This window comes from Triticum urartu, chromosome 7A (genome assembly GCF_056163025.1).
Source record: "Triticum urartu cultivar PI428250 chromosome 7A, HENAU_Tu73, whole genome shotgun sequence".
In the NCBI taxonomy this organism is placed as follows: Eukaryota; Viridiplantae; Streptophyta; class Magnoliopsida; order Poales; family Poaceae; genus Triticum; species Triticum urartu.
Window position 1 is genome coordinate 586,607,659 of NC_141879.1, and position 20,298 is coordinate 586,627,956.

At 47.7% G+C, this 20,298-nt stretch overlaps 2 protein-coding genes and 1 pseudogene across 2 annotated transcripts; 2 read left to right on the top strand and 1 right to left on the bottom strand.

Annotated features, from left to right (window-relative positions):
- Positions 1-10,620: 10,620 nt before the first annotated feature.
- On the bottom strand, positions 10,621-11,691 carry LOC125519093 (BTB/POZ and MATH domain-containing protein 1-like). Its single transcript, XM_048683977.1, has one exon. It carries the CDS (start codon positions 11,689-11,691, stop codon positions 10,621-10,623), a length of 1,071 nt encoding a protein of 356 aa, XP_048539934.1.
- A 1,078-nt stretch (positions 11,692-12,769) lies between these two features.
- On the top strand, positions 12,770-13,834 carry LOC125519094 (BTB/POZ and MATH domain-containing protein 1-like). The gene has a single exon (XM_048683978.1). It carries the CDS (start codon positions 12,770-12,772, stop codon positions 13,832-13,834), a length of 1,065 nt encoding a protein of 354 aa, XP_048539935.1.
- Positions 13,835-16,679: 2,845 nt separating this feature from the next.
- Positions 16,680-17,677, top strand: LOC147960561 (uncharacterized; annotated as a pseudogene).
- The last annotated feature ends 2,621 nt before the right edge of the window (positions 17,678-20,298 follow it).

The following is a 20,298-nucleotide window of genomic DNA, read 5'->3' on the forward strand; positions in this document are numbered from 1 at the left end:
TCCCGGCTGCAGCAAGGAAGTGCCTCCTTATTACGCGCAAAATAATTATTCCTCCACCTGACAGCGGGGACCCATCGGATGGGCCATCGTATTTCGCAAAAAACGTTTGCCCCTGACTGCTGGGACCCACCAGCTACATCTTCGCACACAAGGAAGTGCCTGACAGTCGGGACCCACCTGGTCGAAGCGTACGTAGCGTTGTCATTCTGGTCGCAAACGTGTACGTACATATATACTGGTCAATGTAGAGGCGCGCACGTGTCGTAGTAGAGGCGCGCACGTAGCATGTACATGTACGTACAGCGGCCAGGGTGCAAGAAAGAAAATACGGCCACGTATGTGTACATACGGGCGGGGTCTCGAACGCCTACTCGCGCATACGTACGGCCAGGGCTCGTGTACATGGCTGGGTCGGAACGGAGAAACAGCGTCGTTGTCGTGTTCATGGGGAGGAAACGGAATGCGTCATGTTCATGGGGAGGCAACGGAATGTGTCGTGTTCATGGGGAGGCAACGGAACGCGTGGGAGCCAATCGGCTGGGTCGGAACGGAATGCATGGTCGTGTTCATCGGGAGGGCTTGGATGGAACAGGCGATAGAAACGAGGCCTAGCGTACCGCAAAACGGAGTAAACGACCTTGTGTTCGATCGGCCACGTTCGAAACAGGATCCTGTTCATCGGGAGGGGTCTGGCGTACCGCAAAACGAAGGAAACAGACCTCCTACGGTCGAAATGGGGGTCCTGTTGATCGGGAGGGGTGTGGCGTACCGCAAAACGGACGAAACAGACTTGTGTTGGAGCGCTATGGTCGAAACGGGGGTCCTGTTCATCGGGAGGGGTGTGGCGTACCGCAAAACGGGACTCCACGGGATACTGTTCATCTCCACCGTCGACCCCCTCCAGCCTCCGCGAGCTACTGTTCATCCATCGTCGACCTCCTCCAGCCTCCACCTGCGACTGTTCATCCACGGGCTCCTGTTCATCCAGCCTCCACCGCGCGCTACTCCACCGGCTACTGTTCAACCAGCCCTCTGCACGGGCTCTTGTTCAACCACCCCTCCTCGGGCCACTGTTCACCCTGCCCTCCACCGTCTACTGTTCATCCTGCCCTCCATGAGGTGGTCCTGTTCATCCAGCTCTCCACGGGGTCCTGTTCATCCAGCCCCAACCGGCTTGATCGATTGGGGTCATGTTCATCCAGAGGCAACACCACGGGGTCCTGTTCATCCACCCACACCGGGAACTGTTCATCCAACCCCCCCCCCCCCCCCCCCCGCAACGCTCACTGTTCATCCAGAGGCAGGATCGATCGGCTTCAGTTAGCACCAGTAGCGAAGGAATCGCTCGATCGGGTTCAGTTAACAGCCATCGATCGATCGCTCAGGTTCAGTAACGCGTAGCCTGCAGTGCAATCGCTTGGGTTCAGTTAGAGCCCAACGCCTCCCTCGGGTTCAGGTAGAGCCAACGCCTCGCACACACGCGCGTACGTGTACGAGAGAAGCACGCATCGCTCGGCCCCCGACCTCCCACCATAACCGGGAACTCCCCGAAATTTTCCTCGCCCTCGCTTCTACCATGGTTTTTTCCGTCATGGACGGCCCAAAGAATGTCATGCAGCTGCGTCTCCGGCCCGCCCAGGACGAAAATCCCATTTTCTGTCATGATTTTTTGTCATAGAAGTAGGAGCCCACCACATCTATGATGATATCGGGTTTTGTCACAATTATCGTCATAGAAGTGTCATATGTATGACAGAAAAAAAATAGTTCAGCCCAAAATGTCACGGATGTGTCTTTTTTTGTAGTGTGACGCGCCGCCCGTGAGGAATCACTGGTAAGGCTGACCGGCGGCAGCCTTGCCATTGATTCCCCGCGGGAAACCGAGGCGTTCAGGGAAGAAGACGCGCGATGTCGCTGACGCGGCGGGCCCGCGGCTCTTTCACGCCAAAATCGCTCGCCTCGGCGCCCCCCAGCGCACCGGCTTCGGCCTGGGTCCGCCGGCGCTAAATTCGGCCCAGGCCGGCGAAAATCGGGCTCCTGGGGGCGCGACTGGGCTGATTTTTCTACGCCGACGCGAAAAAAACGCCTGGGGAGGCCTTTCTGGGGGCGCGGCTGGAGATGCTCTTATGGACAAGATGACTAAGACGCCATTCTCCGGAACAATGGAGCGAGCAACAGACTAGTTGGAAATCATACATACTGATGTATGTGGTCCGATGGATATTGACGCTCGCGGGGGTATCGTTATTTTCTCACCTTCCCAGATGATTTAAGCAGATATGGGTATATCTACTTAATGAAACATAAGTCTGAAACATTTGAAAAGTTCAAAGAATTTCAGAGTGAAGTGGAAAATCATCGTAACAAGAAAATAAAGTTTCTACGATCTGATCGTGGAGGAGAATATTTGAGTTACGAGTTTGGTCTACATTTGAAACAATGCGGAATAGTTTCACAACTCACGCCACCTGGAACACCACAACGTAATGGTGTGTCCGAACGTCGTAATCGTACTTTACTAGATATGGTGCGATCTATGATGTCTCTTACTGATTTACCGCTATCGTTTTGGGGTTATGCTTTAGAGATGGCTGCATTCACGTTAAATAGGGCACCATCAAAATCTGTTGAGACGACGCCTTAGGAACTATAGTTTAGCAAGAAACCAAAGTTGTCGTTTCTTAAAGTTTGGGGCTGCGATGCTTATGTGAAAAAGCTTCAACCTGATAAGCTTGAACCCAAATCGGAGAAATGTGTCTTCATAGGATACCCAAAGGAAACTATTGGGTACACCTTCTATCACAGATCCGAAGGCAAGACATTCGTTGCTAAGAATGGATCCTTTCTAGAGAAGGAGTTTCTCTCGAAAGAAGTGAGTGGGAGGAAAGTAGAACTTGATGAGGTAACAATACCTGCTCCCTTGTTGGAAAGTAGTTCGTCACAGAAACCTATTCCTGTGACACCTACACCAATTAGTGAGGAAGCTAATGATGATGATCATGAAACTTCAGATCAAGTTACTACCGAACCTTGTAGGTCAACCAGAGCAAGATCTGCACCAGAGTGGTACGGTAATCCTGTTCTGGAGGTCATGTTACTTGACCATGACGAACCTACGAACTATGAGGAAGCGATGATGAGCCTAGATTCCGCAAAATGGCTTGAGGCCATGAAATCTGAGATGGGATCCATGTATGAGAACAAAGTGTGGACTTCGGTTGACTTGCCCGATGATCGGCAAGCCATCGAGAATAAATGGATCTTCAAGAAGAAGACTGGCGCTGACGGTAATGTTACTGTCTATAAAGCTTGACTTGTTGCAAAAGGTTTTCGACAAGTTTAAGGAGTTGACTACGATGAGACCTTCTCACCTGTAGCGATGCTTAAGTTCGTCCTGATCATGTTAGCAATTTCCGCATTTCATGATTATGAAATTTGGAAAATGGATGTAAAGAATGCATTCCTGAATGGATTTCTGGAAGAAGAGTTGTATATGATGCAACCTGAAGGTTTTATCGATCCAAAGGGTACTAACAAAGTGTGCAAGCTCCAGTGATCCATTTATGGACTGGTCCAAGCCTCTCGGAGTTGGAATAAATGTTTTGATAGTGTGAACAAAGCATATGGTTTTATACAGACTTTTGGAGAAGCCTGTATTTACAAGAAAGTGAGTGGGAGCTCTGTAGCATTTCTAATATTATATGTGAATGACATATTGTTGATTGGAAATGATATATAATTTCTGGATAGCATAAAAGGATACTTGAATAAGAGTTTTTCAATGAAAGACCTCGGTGAAGCTGCTTATATATTGGGCATCAAGATCTATAGAGATAGATCAAGACGCTTAATTAGACTTTCACAAAGCACATACCTTGATAAAGTTTTGAAGAAGTTCAAAATGGATCAAGCTAAGAAAGGGTTCTTGCCTGTGTTACAAGGTGTGAACTTGAGTAAGACTCAATGCCCGACCACTGCAGAAGATAGAGAGAAAATGAAAAGTGTTCCCTATGCTTCAGCCATAGGCTCTGTCATGTATGCAATGTTGTGTACCAGACCTGATGTGTGCCTTGCTATTAGTCTAGTAGGGAGGTACCAAAGTAATCCAGGAGTGGATCACTGGACAGCGGTCAAGAACATCCTGAAGTACCTGAAAAGGACCAAGGATATGTTTCTCATTTATGGAGGTGACAAAGAGCTCATCATAAATGGTTACGTTGATGCAAGCTTTGACACTGATCCGGACAATTCTAAATCACAAACCAGATACGTGTTTATATTAAACGGTGGAGCTGTCAGTTGGAGCAGTTCTAAACAGAGCGTCGTGGCGGGATCTACATGTGAAGCGGAGAACATTGCTGCTTCGGAAGCAGCGAATGAAGGAGTTCATATCCGACCTAGGTGTCAAACCTAGTGCATCAGGTCCAATGAAAATCTTTTGTGACAATACTGGTGCAATTGCCTTGGCAAAGGAATTCAGAGTTCACAAGAGAACCAAGCACATCAAGAGACGCTTCAACTCCATCCGGGATCAAGTCCAGGTGGGAGACATAGAGATTTGCAAGATACATACGGATCTGAATGTTGCAGGCTTGTTGACTAAGCCTCTTCCACGAGCAAAACATGATCAGCACCAAGGCTCCATGGGTGTTAGAATCATTACTGTATAATCTAGATTATTGACTCTAGTGCAAGTGGGAGACTGAAAGAAATATGCCCTAGAGGCAATAATAAAGTTATTATTTATTTCCTTATTTCATGATAAATGTTTATTATTCATGCTAGAATTGTATTAACCGGAAACATAATACATGTGTGAATACATAGACAAACATAGTGTCACTAGTGTGCCTCTACTTGACTAGCTCATTGATCAAAGATGGTTAAGTTTCCTAACCATAGACATGAGTTGTTATTTGATCAATGGGATCACATCATTAGGAGAATGATGTGATTGACTTGACGCATTCCGTTAGCTTAGCACTTGATCGTTTGTTTACTGCCATTGCTTTCTTCATGACTTGTACATGTTCTTATGACTATGAGATTATGCAACTCCCAAATACCGGAGGAACACTTTGTGTGCTACCAAACGTCACAACGTAACTAGGTGATTATAAAGGTGCTCTATAGGTGTCTCCGATGGTACTTGTTGAGTTGGCATAGATCAATATTATGATTTGTCACTCTGATTATCGGAGAGGTATCTCAAGGCCCTCTCGGTAAAGCACATCATTATAAGCCTTGCAAGCAATGCAACTCTAATGAGTTAGTTGCGGGATAGTGTGTTACAGAACGAGTAAAGAGACTTGCCGGTAACGAGATTGAACTAGGTATTGGGATACCGGCGATCAAATCTCGGACAAATAACATACCGATGACAAAGAGAACAACGTATAGTGTTATGCGGTTTGACCGATAAAGATCTTCGTAGAATATGTAGGAACCAATATGAGCATCCAGGTTCCGCTATTGGTTATTGACCGGAGACATGTCTCGGTCATGTCTACATAGTTCTCGAACCCGTAGGGTCTGCACGCTTAAAGTTCTGTGACGATCGATTTTATGAGTTTATATGTTTTGATGTACCGAAGGTAGTTCGGAGTCCCGGATATGATCACGGACATGACGAGGAGTCTCGAAATGGTCGAGACATGAAGATTGATATATTGGAAGCCTACATTTGGACATCGAAAGTGTTCCGGGTAGAATCGAGATTTTACGGGAGTACCGGAGGGGTTACCGGAACCCCCCGGAGGCTATTGGGCCTTGTTGGGCCATAAGGGAAAGAGAGAGGGGCCGGCCAAGGGCTGGCAGCACGCCCCCTCCCTCTGGTCCGAATTGGACTAGGAGAGGGGGGGTGGCGCCCCCCTTTCCTTCTCTTTCTCTCCCTGCCTTTCCCCCTCCTAGTAGGAGTAGGAAAGGGGGAATCCTACTCCTACTAGGAGGAGGATTCTTCCTCCTGGCGCACCAACAAGGGCCGGCCGACCTTCCCCTTGCTCCTTTATATACAGGGGCAGGGGGGCACCTCTAGACACACAAGTTGATCATGAAGATCTCTCCCAGTCGTGTGCGGTGCCCCCCTTCCACCATAATCCACCTCGGTCATACTGTAGCGGTGCTTAGGCGAAGCCCTGTCATGGTAGCTTCATCAACATCGTCACCACACCATCGTGCTGACGAAACTCTTCCCTTCCCCGAGCTCTACTGGACCGTGAGTTCGCGGGACGTCACCGAGCTGAACGTGTGCTGAACGCAGAGGTGTCGTACGTTCGGTGCCGAGGGTCGGTCGATCGTGAAGACGTACGACTACATCAACCGCGTTGTCATAACGCTTCCGCTTAACGGTCTACGAGGGTACGTGGACGACACTCTCCCCTCTCGTTGCTATGCATCACCATGATCCTGCGTGTGCGTAGGAATTTTTTTGAAACTACTACGTTCCCCAACAGGCTCGGAGGCGGCGCACGGGAGAGGGAGAGGGAGGCTCGGAGGCGGCACACGGGAGAGGGAGAGGGAGGGCTCGGCGGCGGCGCACGGGAGAGGGAGAGCTCGGCGGCTATGGCTGGTGTGGCCAGAGGCGAGGGAGGCCACCGGCTTTATATAGCCGTGCTCGTGTGTAAGCATGGCGGGAGGGGAGGCGTCGCTGCGCCGCCCCGTGACGCGCCGCCCATGAGGAATCAATGGCAAGGCTGACCGGCGGCGGCAGCCTTGGCATTGATTCCCGCGGGAACCGGGGCGATGAGGGCGACGAAGCGCCCGTCTCGCTAACTCGGCGGGCCCGCGGCTTCTTCGCGCCAAAACAACTCGCCGCGGCGCCCTCGGGCGCCCCCTGCGCGTCGGGTTCGTCCTGGGTCCACCGGCGCTGATTTCGGCCCAGGCCGACAAAAATTAGGCTCCTGGGGGCGCGACTAGGCCGTTTTTTCAGCGCCGACGCGTAAAAATCGCCTAGGGAGGCCTTTCTGGGGGCACGGCTGGAGATGCTCTTAGAGCATCTAAGCGTTTGCAGTTCGGGAAAAAATGGCTTTGCGGGCCGGCGCAGACGGCTGCAGAGGCAAACCTCGCAAAATGGAACCGTATAAAAGGATATTCGTGGGATATGCTTTTTTAGGGGGGGTGCGGGGTCTGGTCTGGCGCCGCTCCCGCCGGCCCGCAAATCCGAAGTTTGCACCTCAATTTGACACAAGATAATACAATTTTTTGCTTTTTCAACATCATTGGACACATAGAACATCATCAAATCTTTCCTACAATAGCAAGACCAAAGAAAACAAAAACCATGATTATGCATTTTTAGAAAATTTCCAACTTCCATAACTGCTCCCGCTAGTTGGACCAACATCTTCTCCATGCATTCGTTGGTGATCTGCGGATTCTTGATTTTGCATTCTTCATTCTTCTTCTTTGGTTCTAAAGAAGTAGACGTTGCTTCCCTTCTAGTTGCACATGCAGCCGCTTCATTACCTTCGATTCTACTAAGGAGTGCACGAACGTCTAATAAATTACTTTCTATCAATAAATCAATGTATTCGCCTTACCAAAATCAAAATGAGCATCCATCTTTCTACACACATGATGATGTTCGAAATGAGCTATCGCAATTGAACTAAAGAATGTTGTGCAAAAGACGAATGAAAACAACATGTACCCCGTCGTTTTCACATTTGAAGAACACCCATCCGAGGTGCTTCGGCGCCCCCGAAGTTAGCCGCAACACTGCCCGCGTGCAGTCGTCGCACTGTATGATCGGCATCGGCGAGCCGCAGAGCTGTTGCGCGAGCGCCGGAGCCTGGCGGACGGTCGGCCGAATCCATGCCGCCAAACCGTCGGTGGCGACGACAAGACGAACCTGTACCTGCATGCGGCGATGGGACTTTGCCGGGGCTGCACGAGGTGCTCCCCGACCATTCCATCGCTTGGCGCAGCCACCGGCGGCCGGAAAAGCCAAATCCAGCCGCCCGCGACGAAGGGCCGCAGATCTGCAACTTTTCGGCCCGTCGACGCAGGAGGGGGCGAAGGGCAACCTCGTGCATGTGGCGGCCTTTCGGAGTGATCCCGCCGGCTACTTTCGCCGGAATCGTGGGCGGCGGCCCGGCGGCGGGGCGAGGGGGAGAGGGAAGGTGGTAGGTGGGGAAAAGCGCGGGCTAAAATGTCCTCCCCACCAATCGCTCCCGCTATATGCACCAAGGGCCGGGTGGGGGGGGGGACCCGCGTATTCGCGGGTTGGGGTCAAGATTTTGCCGCACCCCTTAAAAAAATTTACGGATGGGCCGCGTTTGCGGGGTCTGTTCGGGCGGGATTTTCCGTGTCGACCCGCATTTTGGTGATTATTTTGCGGGTCAGAGCTTTTTACGGGGTCTGCTAGACATGCTCTTATGCTGCTCTCGGTCTCTGATCGCCGACCGAAGTTATGCTTCAAATTCTTTGGTTCTATCATCATAGTTAAAAAAGATTTTTTTTTTTGGCGATGAAAGATGGCTTGTAGATTTTGATATGGGCCTCGGGAGTTTTTCATTTAAGTCCCGTGTTTTATAGACCCCACATGTTAAAACAACAATATGAAGTGTCATGCTTAATGGTTTAGTAGCAAAATAAAATTTTGGCAACCAAACCATTGCAGCCATGGTAATTAGCAAAACAGTTAGAGGTGTCTAGTTTGTTTGCAGGGCATGCTTGTGATGTGGTATAGCTTTCATGATTTCTTGTAGTTATTATCTTGACCTAAGAGTCTCGGTACAACATGATGAATCTCGAAACAAGCTCTTATCCGGCTTTATATACAAAGCAACAACACCCAAGCTACATGGTGGAACGATACAATTTGGTGAGGTAACCCTCTGACACAGCATACCCCAAATAACGGCCAACATAGCCATATACAACTGTGAGGACGAACAACTAAGCGCGGGACGACCGGATGATGCTTATCTTATCATGACCTAAGTTTACGCACAGGTCAACAACATGTTGAATGGAGCTATGTAATTGTCTTTTCTTTTATTTATTGTCCTGCGGATAAACCTGGGTGATGATAAGATAATCATCGATAGACGTCGACATTGCGTCGTACATGAAGAAGATGTTCTTTGCCAAAGGACGTTGAAGAAAGGAGCCATGACGTCCAGAAAATATTCGATGAAGAAGGGGCTATGTCATATTGTATATACTAATTGTTTATGATGTTAATTCCTTTATGCACCTTATTTGACGCGTGGTAGACATATTTTATAGGATGACCCCTCACTTAAAATATTAAGTTTGATAGTGTTCATCCAACTGTAGCACCGTCAGTAATACACGTTCCTTGAAGTACGACATGTCACATAGGTATGGTATAAGTACGCCATGTCACATAGGTATGGTATATAGATGTGTTGTGTATGAGACGGGTACGAACAATTTGTCCAGCAAGTACACTTGGTTATCTTTAGGAGATAACAAGATCGTCTTGACCTCAGAACACGCCCATCAAAAGATGAACAAGAACTATATGGATATATGATCAACTAGTGGACCTACCGATCTTGTTTCTACATCGGTGATGACACATCGATGGTGCAGTAAGTGAGTCTGGGATCTTGAATCATTAGTAGTCAGTTATGAGTAATATTGATTTTAGTGATAGCACACTTTGATTAATTATTATTTTGAGTTGCACTAATTACAGCAATGTCTAAAGTCTATTTGCATTTACGTTGTAGAATGATGGCTCGCATTACTCTTGATTAGGGCTATGTGGCAGCAGTGATGTCCCTTAGTAGGTTTAATGCCTCCCACGTTCTATCCCCGCTCCGATGGTGCATCTAGCATCGTCGGAGGGCGTGTGGAGGTGTGCCTCTGTCAAATCTCACGGGATTCGGTCGGTGCCGGTCTTCGGCGGATCTGTTCGGCTCCGGTCTTCGTTCTTCTTTGTTTGGATGTTTACGGGTTTGATCCTTCTGATCTACGACTTTCTTTCTCGGTGATGTTTGCTATTCTGGTGCACTGGGAGTATGGGTCCTTAGCATGACGACTTTCCGATTGTCTACTACAATAAGGTTTGTCCGGCTCTGGTGAGGGAGGGGCGATGACGGCGGCGCGCCTTCGGCTCAAGCTGACGCTTGTAGTCGTCGCTAGGTGGTCCACGGACATGATTGAATTTTTTTACCTCTATTGTTTTTGGTATTGCTATTATTAAAGATGAGTAGATTAAAAGTTTCTCAAAAAAAGAAAAATACACTCTTATATTATTGGATGGAGGGAGTAATATTTACGGCATCACTTGTACTAACTTCGTCCTAGTTTATTAGTCCCCTTTGTAATATGTGCTAAACTTTGACCAAAGATTTAACTGACATTGCATGTCAACAAAAAATTATATCGTTGGATTCATATTTAAACATAGTTTTCAATGACATAATTTTTTATGACATGCATGAATATTTTGTTAGTTAAATTTTAGCACAGATTACAATGAGGACCAATAAACTAGGACGAATGTAGTATTTTGCTAATTAGTTCTATGGTCAAAATCTGAGCTAAAATACGAGTAACACATGCGGATAGATCATCGAAACAAGTGCATAACTTGCCACAATGCACACGGGCATGCCAGTATTGAACCTTGGCACTAGCTAGTAGCTAGCTACGCTTTCTGCCACGGGCGGACTTGAGTAGCTCGCGCAGCACCAAGGGGCAGCTTGCCTCCAGATGCTCATACCCGTCCGTCGCCATGACAGCATCAAGAGTCGCCGGAGTTCTGACTATAAACTCCAAGCACTTTGCCTTGAGCAGGGAATAGTTATGCTGCTCCGCGAGAGCCAGAGTCGTCGCCGCCGTGTCGACGCTGATGCCGCCAGAGAGCCTGCCTTCACAAATCAGCTTGAGCCTGTCCAGCCCGTACCTGTCAGCAGCAGCAAGCAGATGCTGAGCCATAGCCGTCACCGTCTCCGTCTTCTCGTCAGCAAGCTCAGGCGCCGTGTCAGTGTAGACGAAGTGCAGCATGGCCTTGAAGACAGCCGCCTCCATGTCCTTGACCTCCGCGTCACGAGAGCTCCTCTCCTTCATTTGCCCGAAGAACTCGGCCATGAGCACGGGGGACCTTGCAGCGAGTATGGCCTTGTGCGCGGCGAAGGACTCGCCGGAGACAAGAAACGTGACGTCCGCTCCGGCCCCGCTCCTCAGGAGCTCGCCGAGGTGCTCGTGCAAGTTGGACGATGGCACCTCCATTATTCCCCTAACCGAGATCGCTGTCAGATCGGGTATTTCCTTCAGCACCGTGATGGTGCACTGCACAGTGAACGAATCGTCCCTGAGACAGGCCGATCTTTCTAGATAGCTTTTTTCAATCAGCAAAATTGGATGCGAGGTGTCCTGCGGATTCTTGAATTTGCCACTGTGCCTCTTCTCTTCGGATGGTTTAAGCTTCCCCCTCGGATCTACCAGGCGACAGCCGAGAGTGGCCTTCACGTTGCGCGTACGGGCTTCGCCGAGGAAGAAGAGCTCCGCCGCTAGCCATGACAGGTACATGGAATGGTGGCCGGGCAGCCCTGCGGAATACAGGCGGATCTCCCAGTCGTACCCGTAGACGTTCCACCTGGATCTGATGCAGCCCTCGAGGCTGTCCATGGTCTTGGTCATGCAGTAGCCGTTGACCCTGAGCAGCCGCACCGAGCGCACGACGTCGGTGAGGTTCGTGCGGGCGCTTGCCATGGCGAAGGCGGGAGAGATAAGGTGGGTAGCACGAGAGGTCGAGAGGAGAGAGTAGTGGAGTGAGAATGGTGTCTTTGATGCGATTTTATTCCAGGACGAGCTTACGAGCCGACTCTTCGGGTGAAGAGATGTTGCAAAGCAATAAACGTAGGTTGGAAGCTAGAGTTATTAATCATTGCATGCGCGCAGTATACCAGCAGTCATCGTTGATTATGACGTTGGAAGTTGGAAGCATTTTTCAGTTGCTGAACATCGTGATCAACGGTGATCAATGATCGAGTAGTGAAACATCGTGTGACTGTTGAGTACTACAGCATTTTCGCTCGATCTTCCGGCATCGTGTGACCGTTGGTACTCGAGGAGTACTCTGTTTTTCTGTCTGGAGCATAAGACTACCCACAGTGAAAGTAACATAGGTAATAACATCACACATATCTAGATAAAATAGATGACGTGACAAACAATAAATGAAGAAAGAGAGAAAAGTAGTAACATAGCTAGTTACTAGTAATATGAGTAACATCACGTATATCAAGGCAAGATGAGTTTATAGCCTAATAAATAAAGTGTTGCATGTTACCACACATATGTTACTCACTATAGAGATAGTAACATAGACTAGTAACATGTGCATGTTACTAGTCTATGTTATTACCCATTGTGGCTAGTCTAAGCTGTGTCGACTGGGACGTAAGCTGTCGACTGGACTCTTCACATAAAGAGGCATTGCATGCCAATAAATGGACGTTGGAGGTTGCATGCGTGCATGCAGTATACCAGCAGTCACCATTGATGATGGGGACGCTGCAAGTTGGGAATACGAAGCATTTTTGTGTTGGTGAACATCGTGTGGCTGTTGGCGTACCGCATTGACAGATCATTTGTTATTCAGCTCCATCTTGCAGCCTCAGATTCAGACCATTGGTGTTCTATTCATGCATCTTTAATTTACCCGAGGAGTCATGGTTACTACGTTTGAGGTGTACAACTACAACCTCCATAAAACCTCCACAATCATTCTCAGTTTCTCATATTGTCTCCTCTACTACTCTGTTCATTCCACTTCCCAGCTATCTCCATGGAAGATACTACCTGCACCACAAACCTCACGGACGTCGTGCGCTCGGTGCAGCTGCTCACGATCAATGGCTACTCCATGACCAAGACCATGGACAGCGACGACGGTTGCATCAAATCCAGGTGGAACGTCTACGGCTACGACTGGGAGATCCACCTGTATCCTGCAGGGCTGTCGAATCGATCCCGTATGTCTTTAGCCTTGAAGCTCGTCTTCGTCGGTGAAGCCCGTACGAGCAGCGTGAGGGCCAGCCTAGCCTGTCAGCTCGTAGATCCACAGGGGGACCTCAACCCCTCCAAAGAAGAGAGGCAAGCAGGGACATTCAAGCGCGCCCAGGACAGCTCGTCTCCCGTTTTCGTCATGGAAATGTCTGCTCTTGAAAAATCTGCCTATCTCAAAGATGATTCTTACACCGTGCAGTCCACCATCACCGTGCTCAAGGAGACACCCGGTTCAGCAACGAGCTCGGTTCATGGAGCGGACGTCCTCCCGTCCTCCGACCTGCGCCGGCACCTCGGCGAGCTCCTGCGGAGCGAGGCCGGAGCGGACGTCACGTTTCTTGTCTCCGGCGAGTCCTTCGCCGCGCACAAGGCCGTGCTCGCCTCAAGGTCTCCCGTGCTCATGGCCGAGTTCTTTGGGGAAACGAAGGAGGAGAGCTCTGCCCGCGTCGAGGTCAAGGACGTGGAGCCGGAGGCATTTCGGTCCATGTTGCACTTTGTGTACACCGACACGGCGCCTGAACTGGATCAATCGCCGGAGACGGTTGTGGTTATGGCTCGGCGTCTGCTTGCAGCTGCTGACAGGTATGGGCTGGACAGGCTGAAGCTGATTTGTGAGTGCAAGCTCTCTGACGGCACTGGCGTCGACACGGCTGCGGCGACTCTGGCTCTGGCCGAGCAGCGTGGCTGTGCCCTGCTCAAGGCCAAGTGTTTGGAGTTCATCGTCAGCACTCCTGAGATCCTTGATGCGGTCATGGCGACGGAGGGGTATAAGGAACTGGAGGCAAGCTGCCCTTCGGTTCTGCGCCAGCTTCTCAAGTCTGCACGTGGAAGAATGTGTAGCTAGTGCAAAGGTCCAAACCGCTCCAGCATTTGTCATCTGTGGCAAATTTTACCTCGTGTCTTTTTTTCTCGAAAATACTAACGCCTACATGATGTGAGTGCTCACAACACCATCCAAACGCGTCTGGAGCCATTAGATGAAAAAGCACGAATCTTGAAGCGTGTCCCAGCCACGTCATCAACTGAGCGTTCGGTCACAAGGACGAACGTGCCGCACGACTAAACGTAGCTCAGTTGCCTCCCGCCGCCCGCACAGAGCCCACTTCCCCACCCATAGCCGTATCTTCTCCCCCTCCCCCATACTCCTCACCACCACATCTCAAATCTCTCATGGTGAGCTCCTGGACGGCGACCAACGCGAGGGTGACGGCGAGGGGATGCTGGGTCGGCATAGCTCCCCATGGCCGTCGAGGGGACGAGCAGGCGGAGGTCCTCGACTACCTCAATGACGACGAGGAGATTGGGGTCGAGGGGACGTCCTCGAAACGCCCGTAGAGGAGAGCCTCGTCGGAGGCAGGATGGGAGGACCATGGTGGCTGAGGCTGGAGTGAGCGGATCTGAGCTCGGCTGATGGAGCACGCCGCCATCGGGGGAGACGAGGAGCAGGGAGACGATGAGCCCAGCATCGGCGAGCTCGACGAGGAGCCGCGTCGAGGAAGGCAAGGTGGGAAAGGAGCTCAGAGGAGCCGCTCCAAGATGCGGCGGCTGCTTGGCGGTGCCTGAAGCAACGCGAACGGGCGCGTCCCGCGCTGATGCAGACGAGGCTGTCACGGCCTAGCTCGAGCGGCGCTCGGCCACAGGGCCGAGATGCGGTGGCGGTTGGCGGCACCAACGCGACGTGGACAGGCACATCCCACACTGATGTGGGCGCGCCGCCATGGACCACGACCCTCCCATCCATCTTCAGGGTAACACTCCCTCCCTCCTTGTGTGCACCGACAGATGGATCTCTGTTGTTGCTACTGAAATCCTCATGTGGGTTTACTAATTGATGTAGGATGTTGCTAGATTATTGCACTATGTGATTCGTTTGGTGCCTTTAATTAATTTTGTGTAGCATCGAAACTACTTAGAATATGCTTGTAGGGTGATGAATGAGAGAGCACCAGGTTTCAGATTTGTGAACTTTTTGTGGTTTCAGACTTGTGATCTTTTTTATCTTTGCATGGCAAATTTTACAAAAAATTCCATGGCAATTTTGTATATGCATTAGCCATTGCAAGTTTTATCTCTGTCCTTGTTCGTAAACAATGGCATTTTGCCACATATGACTTCTTCATGTGATTTGCCATGGCACATTCTTTATCTAAAAACATGGCAGTTCGAAAACATCGTAAATTTATAGATATTCCAAAAACATGGCAACTTAGTATGTTCAACAACACGGCAAACTTGCCATGGCAACTTTTGCCAGGTTCGAAAACGTGTCAAAGTTGTAGATATTCAAAAAACATGTTCAACTTTATATGTTCAACAACACGGCAAACTTGCCATGGCAACTTTGCCATGTTCGAAAGCATCACAAATCTATAGATATTCAAAAAAACATGGCAACTTAGTATATTCAACAACACGACAAACTTGCCATGGCAACTTTTGCCATGTTCATAAACATATCAAAGTTGTAGATGTTCAAAAACATGGCAACTTAATATGTTCTACAACACGGTAAACTTGCCATAGCAACTTTGCCATGTTCGAAAACATCACAAATAGATATTCAAAAAACATGGCAACATAGTATGTTCAACGACATGGTAAACTTGCCATGGAAACTTTACCATGTTCAAAAACATGGCAAAGTTGTAGATGTTCAAAAACATGGCAACTTATTATGTTAAAAAATATTCAAATCTTGCCATGTCAAACTTAACGGGCATGGCAAAAATATTTGAATTCACAAACCAAAAGTGGGATTTTTCTACATTTTCTTTGCAATGGCAACTTTTTACTTTTTTGACATGCCATTTTTTCTTTTCTTTTTTTGACATGGCAAATTTATTATATAGGGCATGGCAATTTTAATTCAAATACGATGGAAAAAAATTCATTTTTTCAGAACATGAATTTTTTTAAATATATAGCATGGCAAATATACTTATGTAGCCATGGAAATTTTTACTTTATTCCCATGGAAAAATTACTCTATTTTTGCCATGGCAAATTTCACTTATTTTTTCCATGAAAAATACCATGGCATTTTTAACTTATGAATTTGCCATGCCAATTTAATCTTTGTTTGTATGATGGGAGTTGCCATGTCTTGTTTTCTTCTGGGTCATAAAAAAATATATTTTTTTCACCGATGGCATTTTCTGCTTTTTATAAGGGCTGGTATTTTATTTTTCATATCATAGCGAAAACTGGGCTTTTTTTTTGGTTACTGGGCTCTTTTTTGGTTTCACATGAAAACGGCCTGTATGGCGATCTGGAGGCAGTTCGGGCGTTGGGGAGATCGTTCGGTCGTTGCCCCTCCAGACCGGACGTGTGGGCAGCCTCCTCCCCTGCCACACGTGTGACAGATATCAGAATCTTTTTTTTTTCAGGGATTATCCCTCGTGTCTTCAATATGCTACCAGTACTATCTCTTTTTAGTTTTTAATCCGCTGAACATGACCCTGTTTTAATTGGTCAAATCTTAGTACTAGTTGTAGTTTGGAACAATCTTGTGCACGGCTGTCCAATGTTTAGCTAGAGAACGAGGTGTCCAATTTGTCCCCAACCCGAGTCGATCAGGTATATCCAAATCGAATTCTTTCCCGGATCGAACTGGCGTTGGATGGAAGGATCCATAAGCACAATGCTGACAGAGTTTGACTCCCCTGCTCTAAGTTCGTCCATCTACGACCATGGAAGCTCCGGCTCCAGATTGGTCCGAGCTGCCCGCCGACATACTGTGCGACGTGCTCACGCTGCTCGAGTGCCCGGACCTCCTCCGAGCCGGCGCCGTCTACGCGGCCTGGCACATGGCGTACTCCACGCTACGCCGCGCCGGCATCTACCCCGTCCGCCAAACCCCCTGCTTACTCTACTGCAACGAGGCCGCCGGCGGGCTCAACGCCCTCGGCATGTACATTCTTTCCGAGAAAAAGGCATATACCATGCCGCTCCCTGAATCTTCCATCAAGAACTGGATCAGCTCGTCGCACGGATGGCTAGTCACTATGGATGACAAGTCCGAGCTGATGCTGCTCAACCCGATCACCGACAACACTAATGTACTCCCTCGAATTACAACCATGGAGCATGTTAAACCTGTCCTAAACGGTCATGCATGGGGTTCTTGAAAAGTATGAGGTGTTTTACTACGATAGAGAGATTCCGAGGGTGGTGGAGGAGGACACTGCTATATGGTCCTTGGAGGAGTATGGTCACATGGTCTATCTAAAGGCGACTTTATCGTGTGATCCATCGGTAGGTGGATGCATCGTCATGCTCATCCACCAGCCATACGGCCAGCTCTTGTTTGCCAAGGTAGGAGATGATCATTGGAATTGGCTCATCGTATGCAGCTACTACAAAGATTGTGTATACCACAACGGGTGGTTCTATGCAGTTACCGAAGAAGGCGTGATTGGTGCATACAATTTACATGGACCATCTGTCATCCACAAAAGGTTGTTACCCCAAATAATCCAGACAGTTTCGAAATGTCACGTTGTTCGGGCGCAATCCGGAGTTGTCCTCCAAATCATTAGCTAGGAGGCAGCTTCTAAATCCTGATCATGAACAACCGGGCAGTCGGGAGTGGGTCACTGAAATCAAAGTGTACAGGGTTGATTTTGATGACCAGAAGTGTGTCAACATAAATGAGATAGGGGATCCGTTTCAAAAAAAAAAGAGATAGGGGACTATGCGTTGTTCATTGGGAGCAGCACAACGTCTTGCTTAAGCGTCAAGGACTATCCAGACTTGATGCCAAACCATGTCTATTTTAGAGATGACGACGATGCAACACACATTTTCCCGAGAGATGACCCTCCCGAGGTTGGAATTTACGACATTAAAAATAATACCAGGGTGAATGTGGTTCATCCTGAACTTTGGATGAATTGGTTGCCTCCAATATGGTTGACGCCAAGTCTTGCAAAAACAGATATGGTTGTCCCTTGATATCTATTCTGGAAGATGCTGGTTGTTGTATATCTCGAGCTTTGAGCAGCATTTATTATTTACGTGTTGTATTTTCTAGTGCCCTCCTCATAGAATTTATAGAAATCAATTCCCAACACTAGGACAGTTAAAAGTTTTGCCATGTAACATTTTTTCCCTCTTGGAACATCATTATTGCTTCGTATTAGTTGTACTTTTATTTGATAAAATTCGCTTGGTTATGTTGAACTTGCAAAACGTAGTTTTCCTTGACTTGTTAGATTGCATGAATCATGACACTTTTTACCAAACCTGTAGATATTTCTTCCCACAGTTTTTTTAGGTAAATTATGAGAAGCTCTATATACAGAGTTAAAGCTATACCTATACTAGGCCAGAAAGAAATGGAACTGTACAACAAAGGCACACACAGTACCTGGAGAGCTAGTTATGCAAAAGAATGAACCCAGACCTCAAAGTTCTCATATTTTCATCTCTTTGCCCTGTGAACGATCCACTGCACTAGTGTATTGTTTACCCACATGATCCTAGTGTATTGTTCTTTCAAATCTCTTATTGGATCTCGTATTGCGCTGGTCTACAGAGAAACGGAAAACAACAGACGCTTCGTGCCGTGGCATCACTGCTAGTTGATGTTGCGAATGGTTTCTTCAACAAAGGCAGAGGTTGGGTGTCAATGACGAGAAGACTTGGGGTAGGGCAGCTAGACCTGGCGGTACTGCTGTTTAGTTTTCTTCTGTTAGATGCTCTGTTTCAATTCTGCATCTGTATGGGCCCTGCGTGGTTTCCCTCTCTTCCATTTCAGATTTCCAGTAAGGATTTAAGGCTTGGTGTTAGCTGCCTCGGCACCCGACTGGCTGTTTTAAACCTTGTTTATCGGTTTGCTTTCATTCTATGAAATGAAATGGGGGGCACGCCCCTCAATTTGAAAAAAAAATGATTTGCTAGTTGTTTACATATAGGTACTACTATCATTTTTTTTTCAGTTTTTGGCTCTATGATGGCTTTTTAATGCATTGAATATGACCGTTGTTCTAATTGGTAAAAACTTAGTAGTAGCTTGGAACAATCTTGTGCACGCCTAGCCAATGTTTAGCTAGAGGGTGAGGTGATCTCTAAGACAATCTTGTGGCTTTTAGATGGAACTAGCAGGCGCAAGCACGGCACCATGCAGTGAAGCTTTTTCATATTTGTACTCAGGCTAAGGATGAAAAGAAATACACACAGATTTTTTTTAAAATATCGATGAACTCAATATAGTCTAACACATCAGGCAACATATTATCCCTTCGAAACATAGCAAGAAAAAAATGCACGTTCTACCATTTAATAAACTCACGGTTCAGTACAAAAGTGTGGCCACACCGCAAGAAGTCTGAAATTTTGATCATAACAATGAACCCACGGTTCATTACATTCAGACATAGATAGTTGCAACATCTATGCGGAGAAGTCTGTTCACTACAAAAATGTGGTCCGACCGCAAAATGTCTGAAAATTTGGTTCTCAAAATAATACAGGGTAGCTATCTATACTGAATTAGGCCAGCAAAAAGAACGATAACTGAAGCTTTAGCTACCCACTGAATCAGACCAAGCAAAAACCAACAACTGAAAGAACTCCGCCGCTCCAAACCTGTGGATATTACCTTCCATCCACGGTGCAACAAAACAAATTTTCGGAAGTCAAATTGCACATCTGTTTAACAAAGGAGTAGTAATTACAAAGGGTCTGGCTCGCCTGGAGCCTTCTTGATCAAAAATATTCAATCTGCAATTTGGCTGATCACCAGAATCAACAATATATAACTGAGCAAATTTAGGAGCCTCATTGTCCAAGGGCATAAGAGAATCAATTCTGTATGGTAGACAGAGCCCCCCATATTACAACCGTAAGGCACATTTCCCATATTTATGTTGTCATCAACAGGAGCATCAAGTGAGGTGAAACAAAACATAGCATTATAAGTACCTAACCAGACGTAAAAATTTCAGTTGATGCAGTACCACCATTAAAGCAGAGCAAATATTTCAATGGGAAAGGCCACTCAGGAAACACTGGTAAGGAAACCTTTCTTGCACAACAACAATCATTGTACATTGGTAAAAAATAAAAAGTGAAAAGATAGAAGGTAAACCTCGAGAAGCGACACAGGATGCTTTCCTTCACGAATATCTCGGCGGCATCACCGGACTTCAGAAGAATTCAGATGTCCTCCACGTACAATTAAGGGTGACAACCAATTTCTCTGGAGCAAAATCAAAGGAAATTACTCACCAACAACAGTAAAATCCGGCATTAAAATCATCAATAATGGATAATAGATTATGCAGTATTTATTCACATGTTGTATTT

What these genes read in the sequence shown, in the direction of transcription:
- LOC125519094 (XM_048683978.1), top strand. Translation starts at nt 12,770, where the DNA reads ATGGAAGATACTACCTGCACCACAAACCTCACGGACGTCGTGCGCTCG.
- LOC125519093 (XM_048683977.1), bottom strand. Translation starts at nt 11,691, where the DNA reads ATGGCAAGCGCCCGCACGAACCTCACCGACGTCGTGCGCTCGGTGCGG.